General features: G+C 39.8%; 2 protein-coding genes across 5 annotated transcripts; one reads left to right on the top strand and one right to left on the bottom strand.

The window, feature by feature from the left end:
- The first annotated feature begins 2,480 nt into the window (after positions 1-2,480).
- Positions 2,481-4,139, top strand: LOC121746427 (3-ketoacyl-CoA synthase 6-like). The gene has a single exon (XM_042140255.1). It carries the CDS (start codon positions 2,571-2,573, stop codon positions 4,023-4,025), a length of 1,455 nt encoding a protein of 484 aa, XP_041996189.1. The 5' UTR covers positions 2,481-2,570; the 3' UTR covers positions 4,026-4,139.
- Positions 4,140-6,799: 2,660 nt separating this feature from the next.
- On the bottom strand, positions 6,800-9,128 carry LOC121747343. 4 transcript variants are annotated; one of them, XM_042141379.1, is made up of 2 exons: positions 9,110-9,128; positions 6,800-7,758 (listed from the first exon to the last, which is right to left on the bottom strand). In XM_042141379.1, the coding sequence occupies exon 2, from the start codon at positions 7,567-7,569 to the stop codon at positions 6,820-6,822; it is 750 nt and encodes a 249-aa protein (XP_041997313.1). In that variant the 5' UTR covers positions 7,570-7,758; positions 9,110-9,128; the 3' UTR covers positions 6,800-6,819. The 4 variants fall into 4 exon arrangements, with proteins under 4 accessions (XP_041997313.1, XP_041997311.1, XP_041997312.1 ...); XM_042141377.1 differs by lacking the exon at positions 9,110-9,128 and adding an exon at positions 8,349-9,090; XM_042141378.1 differs by lacking the exon at positions 9,110-9,128 and adding an exon at positions 8,344-9,090.
- Between the last annotated feature and the right edge of the window lie 780 nt (positions 9,129-9,908).

The following is a 9,908-nucleotide window of genomic DNA, read 5'->3' on the forward strand; positions in this document are numbered from 1 at the left end:
ACACAGAGCAAACATCAATCTCAAATTAGTGAATTTAACAACAGGAGCAAATATTTCAGTGTAATCTACACCCTCTTGTTGAGTAAAGCCTTTTGCAACCAATTTGGCGTTGTACCTAAGGCCCTCCACCTCATTTTTCAGTTTGTATAACCACCTGCAATCAACCACAGATGCACCAGGAGGCAAATGCACAAGTATCCAGGTAAGATTTATTTCAAGAGAATGCATCTCCTCCAACATGGCTTTATGCCACTGATTCCATAACTTAAATTTTATGGCTTGCTTATAGGACTGGGGTTCATCCCCATCAGATTCAAACACATTGAAAGCTAAATTTATAAGAGCAATCAAGACAACAAATCTAGAAGGTTTTTGCACATTCTGCCTTCTAGTTCTATCCCTAGACAGCACATAGTCACTCAAGTTAGTATTAGCAATATCATTTTGGACACCAGAAGGGCTATGTAAAATGTTCTAAACAAGAGAGTTATTCCTTAAAGGACTAGCATGCACATCAGTATTATCCACATTTTGGGGCACATTATCATTCTCATTTCCCTCATGGGGTGTCTCATCAGGTGTAAAGACTGGATAAGTATTCCAGAAAGGCTGCTCCACCTCACTTGGAGTATCATCTTGATTCTCCACTTCAGTGAGTGGTACTGTGGACTCCTCCTCCATAAGAGGTTCATTGTCCACAGATTATGGATTTGGGTCACTAATTACCAAAACCGCTTTGTTCTTCGTTAGGAGAGCTGAGTCAAACTCTAACCACGCGACTGATTTATACAATTCAAGGTTTAAAATCTTGAATACATAATTACAATCTAGCTATTACAACAAGATTAAGATCCTCTTAATCTCTTGCAACTCCTCTGCCTGCACACTTAATAAACAAGTTAGTAACACAAAAGATAGATCCTCTCGGATCTTAAACAGTTACACAAGTAAATCAAGACTAAGTAGAAAACAACGAATAGAACAAGACTTCGACTCAGCCACCCGCCGATAGAACAAGTCTATTCTCCAGAAAACCGATCCAAGGGAGCACGACTGAATCTATCAGTGATTGACCTCACACTCCTGATTCCAGCACCAACAGACTCCTCAACACCAGATCTAAAACCTCCGAGAACAAACTCACACAGAATCTCTCACACACAAAACCCTAGTTTTCACCAACACACCAGCAACCGAAGTGGTTGCCTTCTCTAGCACTGTAGCAAGATCAACTACACTAACCGTGAGAGATCACAAAGACACTGCCGGAGAATCGTGGAGAAGAAAGCAGAGAGAGAGAGAGAGATAAAGCTTCTGAGAGATTGATAGAATGAAAAAGTGAAAAGAAAAGGATACCAACCTTCTCACATAACTAGCACACACCTCTATCCAACGGCTGAGAGCCTTGATCCGGGTGGGAGTACACGTGGCTGCATCTGGAGTGATAGGGTTTAGTTTTGGGCCAAGCCCAAATTAACATCACCTGGGTTAAAGAAATAGACAGCCCAAATGAAAGTCCATCACCAAATATTCAACAAGATAAATGCCGGAGTCGAGTTTTAATCTAGGCTCGGGTTGGGTCCGAGCCGAGGTGACGCAAGTGTTTGTGTTGAGCTTTTGGATCAAATTTATTTCATTATTTCTTGTACAAATAGAACTATGGAATGAAACAAAACTGTGACATTTGCACATTTGAATGTGCAGCCATGGAATGAATTAGTGGGATGGCTTAAATTATAAATTAAGGATAAACATCCTGGAAAGTACTTTTTAGGTTATCCTAATATATTCCAAAATAAAAGAAAATGACAGAGAAACGTAACTTATAGCACAAACTGACGTGGGCGGAAGTATAAACAAATTAAACGCAAATCGGTTAATCAAATTGTGAGAATATCAGACCATTAACTCACTAATTCAAGAAGGATACCGAATTTTAGGACAAAAATTAACTCTTCTATGAAACAATTACATACTTTATCATTACTATTATTCCATTCTATTTGTAACGAAATCATGAACCCTAAAAAAAGTTGTCTTGCGTAATTGCAACTTTTAACCACTTTCCGAATCAAATCCATCACCAAACTTATACTTACAATGCTAAAACATGAGCAGTAATCTGTTAGTTTGAAAATGACCTCATCAATCCTTTGATAAAGATAGCAAGCAAAATTTGAATATCTAATTGACATGCATACATTAGTATGATATCAAAATTCTAATATTAGATATATATATATATATATATATATTTAAATGTAAAATCAGTTTACAGGTTGGTATTACATATTAACAGGGTCAAACAACCCAGAATTAAAAAAATTAAATAATAAAAATGAGTAATTAAATAGTAGTATAAGCAAAGCAACATAGAAGTCCAGCTAAGAGAGCGTTGTGCTTCATTAAATCCCCCTACCTGCCTTCATTCATTGCTCACTCCCTCCATATTTCCACCTTTTAAATCCCCCTCCCTCCCTCCCTCACACCACCACCTCCTTTTTTTTCGCGCTCTCTTCTCTTTTACTTTATTCTTTTTTATCTAAAACAAACAAACAAATTAAATCACCATGCAAGACATATTGCTCAAGTACATGAAGCTAGGTTATCAATACCTAGTGAACCATATCTTGGCTTTCCTCCTGATCCCTACCGCCATCGCAGTGGCGGTAGAGATCCTCCGGTCATCTCCGGCGAGATGGAATTCCTTTGCTATAGACCCCATCCACCTCATCTTCTGCTCATTCCTCGCCGTCTTCATCGCCACCGTCTACTTCATGTCAAAACCCCGCTCGATCTACCTCGTTGACTACGCGTGCTACAAGCCCCCGGTGACCTGCCGCGTCCCGTTCTCCACCTTCATGGAGCACTCCCGCCTCATCCTCAAAGACAACCCCAAATCCGTGGACTTCCAAATGCGCATCCTCGAGCGGTCCGGCCTCGGCGAGGAGACCTGCCTCCCCCCCGCCATCCACTACATCCCCCCCACCCCGACCATGGACGCCGCCCGCGGCGAGGCCGAGACCGTCATCTTCTCCTCCATCGACTCCCTCATGAAATCCACCGGCCTCAAACCAAAACAAATCGACATTTTGGTCGTCAACTGCAGCCTCTTCTCCCCCACCCCCTCCCTCTCTGCCATGATCGTCAACAAATACAAGCTCCGCAGCAACATCAAGAGCTACAACCTCTCCGGCATGGGCTGCAGCGCCGGATTGATCTCAATCGACCTCGCCCGCGATCTCCTCCAAATCCACCCCAACTCAAACGCGCTAGTCATTTCCACGGAAATCATCACCCCAAACTACTACAAAGGCTCCGAGCGCGCCATGCTCCTCCCCAATTGCCTCTTCCGCATGGGCGGCGCGGCCATCCTCTTATCCAACAAGCGCCGCGACCGGAGCCGCGCCAAGTATAAGCTCGTCCACGTCGTCCGCACGCACAAGGGCGCGGACGACAAGGCGTACAAGTGCGTGTACGAGCAGGAGGATCCGCAGGGGAAGGTCGGGATAAATCTATCCAAAGACCTAATGGTTATTGCTGGGGAGGCACTTAAATCGAACATCACCACGATCGGGCCATTAGTCCTCCCGGCATCCGAGCAGCTCCTCTTCCTTTTCACGCTAATCGGCCGGAAAATCTTCAATCCGAAGTGGAAGCCTTACATCCCCGATTTCAAGCAGGCGTTCGAGCATTTCTGCATCCACGCCGGCGGTCGCGCCGTGATCGACGAGCTGCAGAAGAATCTGCAGCTGTCGGCGGAGCACGTGGAGGCGTCGAGGATGACGCTGCACCGCTTCGGCAATACGTCGTCGTCTTCGCTGTGGTATGAATTGGGGTATATTGAAGCGAAAGGGAGAATGAAGAAGGGAGACAGAGTGTGGCAGATCGCATTCGGGAGCGGGTTCAAGTGCAACAGCGCGGTTTGGAAATGCAACAGGACGATCAAAACGACGTCGGATGGGCCGTGGCAGGACTGCATCAATACTTACCCGGTGCACATCCCGGAAATAGTCAAGATTTAATTTATTATATATTTAATTACTACTACTACTACATAAATATGTTTGTAATCCATAAATCCAACACTCTTGGTCGATCAATTGTTAATGTTAATTAAATTAATCATGTTGTATCAATTTAGGTAACTCAACAAAATTTTACTGCTGCGCAATTTATGTGCTCATTTATTCTGGCTTTATTTATGGCTCTTGCAATCAGCTGTAGAGTCTAATAATAAAAATTAATTTCTTGAGTTGTTTAATGAATATGTTGTCCTGCACGTGAGCAACCAACAGGCACACATGTAAATTGGTGTGAAGAAAGGCACATTGACCAATCAAGAGTGGGGGAAGTAAATGCTATCAACTACTACTTTGTTGCCACTAAATTAAACCATATTCGTTAGAGGGTCTTAATAAGTCGAAATAAATCTAGGACCACCGCCGTGTAGCTGTAGCACAAAGGCGGCGGCACACTAGCTATATTAATCAAATAATCGTGGATATTTAATGTTTGAGGCAAATCATAACGGATGTTTGGTTCTGGCTACTCACATAGATCCATGATGTGGGATGCTGTGCCTACACAAATGCCATTATCTCTTTCTACCTCACTGTCTCAACGGCCTCGTTTTGTGTTGTTTGGCAAATAATAGCACTAGACTAAGGAGAAGACAATTGCACGTCGTTTTTTCATATTTTATTCACAGCGAGAAGACGACCTACTCATTTTGTGGAAGAACTCGAAATCAAGAAGAAGAAGAAATTTGGAGCTGATGTTAGTAACAACGCATCCTCAAATTCTTTTTTGTGTGTTGAAATCCTTTATTTTAGTAGGGCACATTAGTTGATGCATACTTATATTTGAGGTGGGGATTATTATTATTATTATGTAAAATGACTTTATTAATAATTTTGTTGCCAAATATGTGAAGCGTGACAGACATATTGGAAAGAGAAAGCTTAGTTTGGGCATTTTCCAGTAAATGGTAAGTATTAGGATAATTTTGGGGTGCACCATTCTTTTTCTTGGTCTTCTTTGATTTGGATTGCGATAGAGGGGTCGGGTGCCCAATGCATCATCAAAATCATTACATAAATGGGGGAGCTGGAGCTCTTCGTAGTTCATATCTTCGACCAATCATAGCCTCATTCTAATCCAAGTAACTCAGAAACTAAAAGGAAAAAACAGATCACAACATTTATGGTCAAAATCATTTAGAATTTTATTCCATCTAATTTATTCTTTATCAGTCCTATGGCTCCATTCAAATAATACTCCATGATAAAAATGAAGAAAAATATAAAAATAAGAGCTTTGTAAAAAACTAGTTGCTGCAAATAAAGATCTCTTGGGAACTCTTGATACTGATAAAGATGGCATGGTCATGTGGAGAAACACCATCAAGGTTTCTTTGACTAGCCTAGGCACTCTGTCTTATTTATCAGAAGGGCTACAAATAACAAGTAGTCTCTCGTGTAGTCATGTGAGCCAAAAACACATGCTTAAGTCTTTTCCTCAAGGCTTTCTTTTTATCAATCACACTACCAATCTTTGTAGACTGCCAAAGAATTCCGTAATAATTTTTGCAGCTGATGGCTTCATAAAAAATACTACTACTATGATGTTTGTCGCTATTCTACTAAAGGATCAATAATGAGACCTGAAAATGGAAGAGCAACAAAGACCCTAAAATTAACACAACTGCTTTTGATAAGATGACCTTATTTTAAACAATAGAAGCCATGTGGTTTACTGAGTTCAACTTCCAGATTACACTAATTTCTAATAAAATTTGAATACTTGAATTTACAACATGAATAACAAAAGAAATAGAGTTTTTATGTTCTTGGTCAACCACCCCCTCCAAAAAGAAGTTAAAATTATGGCTCTGTAGCATAACATGGACATCATGCAATTAATGTCAAACCAATTAGTAGCATAACTTCTGAAAAAAAGGATAACTTGCAACAAAATACATCGTCATCCCAATTCAATCCTCTTCCCACTCCATGTCTTCTTATTCCTCCTTTTCATGAATTCAAGTTTTTTAACTCGAGAATTATAACTTCTACAACTAACAAGGAACTTTACACAAAGATATATACCAACATCCTTTTTTCTTATACGTATTCATCATACAGAATGTACAACATCATCTTTAGCTTACAAATTTCGTCCTTACTTTAAAGAAGATCAATTCTAGAACTACAATACTTTAAAGCTTTTATTTCCATCCTTGGATCAAAGGACCTTTGCAAACAGCTTGGTGCATTATCTCCCTTCAACACAAAACCTTTGAACAAAATGCAGCACTATCTCCCTTCAACTCTTTGAGGATGAGTATATATATTGCGAATGCCAGAGATTGTAGAGAAGTCTTGGGATGACTACTTAGGGCATCGTTAACGCAAGGGGTCAGGCCGCAAATCGCGAGTCCCGGCCCGAGACACGCGTTGGAGGCGACGGAGTTCCGGCCCAGGCCGGTCCCGAGGTCCGGCCTGGCGGGCGATGGAGCTTCCTGTTGGAGGGGGTTCGGGCCGCTACTGTTCACCAATTTCTGAATTTTTACAGTTCGGAAGAGGAAGAAGAGGGAGAGGGGCGACATCAATTTTCTAATTTTTAATTTTTTTTTGCATTTTTTATATTATAATTTTTAGTTTTTTAGTTTATAATTTATTATTTTTGAATTAAGAATGAATTTCTCGTGTTATAATTATTCAACGTTTTCAATTTTTACACGTAAAATAGGTCGAAGTTGTGAATAGTGTCATTTATTAGTTGCGGCCCGGGTTGTGGCCTGCAGGGTTAGAGCAGTTATGGCCGCAACTGTAGAGGAATGATGACGTGGAGAGGACTTGAGGCCTGAAACCGAGCCGGGGTTAATGATGCTCTTAGGACACCAAATCCATTGGTCCCAGAGATGGTAAGGTTTTTTTTATGACACCATATTGAATTTTCCAATACCTCCCATACCAAAAACACCCAAAACACAAATCGATAATATTGAACATGGATGGCCCATTGTGCGTTGTTGAAATCAGTGAACTGATTCCAGTTTGCCTCGTGTTGGTCCCAACGGGATTCCCCAATGTCCCTGACGAGGTAATCAGTGTCTACTCCCAGATGGAGTGCAATAGACCCTATGACACCCCCACTGCATAATGTCCCTTTATCCTTCTTGGATGCCCGTTCAAGGTGCTTGATCATGTAATGGGCAAGGATGATCGACCTCTTGTGAAGGAGACTCCATAAGAGAAAGAGCTCGTCCCGCTGCATGCTGTCTTGTTGTGATCGGGCAAATGGGTGGCCTGCACATGCCTTTTGGATCATCCTCAATAATTGCCCTCTAGAATGCATTTCTATCGAACTCATCCGGCTCTCTATGGTCATCCGTCGTGAACCCAACGTTCCCTTGAAATCCTCCATGGTCATCTCATACAGGTCGTTCCTCTTGCGAAACCTGATAGCTCTAATGCCCGTTCGGTTCGTGATAACCTCCAAAGTGGAGAGAAACTCTAGTGTGAGCACTTTATAGGAGAAGACATTATCCCCATTGAAGAGCATCGTTAGTTGGCCCACCTAACAAAGCTCGTTGAAACATTGTGCCAACCCTAATTGAGTGAGGGCCTCCGGGCATGGGAATTTGGACACTCAATAATCGGCTTTGTGAGTGCCCGCCATCTTTTCCTCTCTTTGTTGTTCTGCAAATACACATCAGTCATCACAATCCTTGGGTCTTAGCACCATTTTCACCTACAAAGAAAATTTGATATAATTAGGCCTTATTTGTAACCAAAACATCTACCATCAATGCATATTACCAAAGTGAAGGTACTCCCCCAAACTTGTCCCTAAACATAGCACTTATCACATATGTATGCAAAATAGAGTACCATTCACTATCCATTTCCACATCTCAAACAATAGATAGACAACAAGCATAGGCATTACCTCGCAAAGTGTGCTTAATATTCAATAGTCAAGCAAAATACAAACATTCAAGCACAATCTCATATCTTAAAAAACATGTGATGCATCAAATCAAACTACAACTTGCTTTAACAATACAAAGTTCACACTTTTTACTCACCACACAATATAACAACCTCTATCAATATGCAAATTACCAAAACATCTCCCGAAAATTCCAATCCACCACAATTTAGCACAAAGTAAACCACAATCACAAATTATCACCCATCTTTAGCAACAATCCAACAATTAAAATTCCATCAACAATGGAATTCACAACATCCAAGCCTAGACTATGCAATCAATTCTTCCACAAGTATATGTCTTTAAACCACAAATCATTCACAAATTCAACAAAATTCATACTTTACCCCAAAATGTAGCATGTAGCCACAAATCATCCAATAATCTTGCGAACAGCTTGGTACACTATCTCTCTTCTACCCTTTGGGCGAAATGCTACAAAAGGAAAAGAAGCCGAAAAGAGTTGTTTGGTGTGCGTCTTAATAAGAGGATGAGTATATATTGCTAATGCCAAAGATTGTAGAGCAGTATTGCTAATGCCAAAGATCGTAGAGCAGTATTGGGAAGACTACTTAGACCAATGGACCATTGGTCCCGAGTAATGGCGAGGTTTTCTTTTGACACACCATATTGAATTTTCCAATACCTCCCATACCAAAAACCCAAATCGATAATCCTATTTCTCGTCCATCCCAATCGAGCAACCCAAAAGTTGAAGATTTCACCATTATCTTTGGATAGGTAAACAATTGGAATGCTTCACGGCCAACAAGAACTTATATCAGTATAGTCTAGTTTACTATGTGAATTATCGTCATTAACCAAGTACCTTGGTCAAAATGAGTACAGCATTATTTAACTGATTGTACATTTAACTCAACTAATTTACATTTTCAGTTAAATTATCTATAGCATAAGAGATAAAATCGCAGATATGAACCATAAATAAAATTAGAACGAATACACATAAAATCAGAGGTTTTAGCCTGACATAGCACAAATCAATTGAAAGTTGACATTTACATTAGAAGAATTTAACCTTAGCCATGAAGAAATGCAATAGGTAAATATCAAAACAGAGAGAGAGGGAGATAAAACTGCGGCATACCAGAGAGCTGAGTTGAACATATAAGAGTAATGAGAATAACCCTAGTTTTGGGCCTTTAGAATTTATACTAGTTTTCAAAGTATTTAATCAGACTGGCTTGGATACCAAGCCCATGTCAAATTGTTAATCATACATAAAATCTAATTCGAATTTTCTTTTTGAAATTTATTTAAAAATACATTTTATTATAAAAATTCGATTAAGAAATCTATTGTTTGTCCATTCCACGATGAGCCGATGAATATTTTAAATTTTTTTCAAAAACAATTATAGTAATGTTTATAAGGCCATGAGAAATAGGTATTATATTAATATGATTTATACGTAACATCAAATTAATCTTTACATAATAATAGTGTAACACATGTGCATCTCTTTAATTTACTTGTATTAATCAGATTTATATAAAGTAATATCTACGCTATATATAATAAAAATAACAATAACTATATATGTGATAATTTAATACTATATATTTGATACCCCTTAATTTTAAATGTATGGTCTACAAGTTAGAGACCCGAGAAATGACCATGGTGTCGCATCGGCATTAATCTCTCTCACCTCTACACTTTGTTCGCCATCCCTTCTCCTGCCATGGTTCTGGCGGTAGTAGTGGTTTCCACGACCATTGTAACCCCGCGATAAATTAAGTCTGCATTTTGCGCGAATGTTAAGAGGCTGTGATTTTGATGATGAGTTTTCAAGTTTAGTTTGATTTTATTTTTTATGTCGATTTGAAGGCAGGGGGTTAAGGCTTTCAATTTTGAGATTGTACTTATTGATGGAAAAACTTAGG

This window comes from Salvia splendens, chromosome 9 (genome assembly GCF_004379255.2).
Source record: "Salvia splendens isolate huo1 chromosome 9, SspV2, whole genome shotgun sequence".
Taxonomy (NCBI): domain Eukaryota; kingdom Viridiplantae; phylum Streptophyta; class Magnoliopsida; order Lamiales; family Lamiaceae; genus Salvia; species Salvia splendens.

Coding starts and splice junctions, on each gene's coding strand:
- LOC121746427 (XM_042140255.1), top strand. CDS start 2,571: ATGCAAGACATATTGCTCAAGTACATGAAGCTAGGTTATCAATACCTA.
- LOC121747343 (XM_042141379.1), bottom strand. CDS start 7,569: ATGCTCTTCAATGGGGATAATGTCTTCTCCTATAAAGTGCTCACACTA.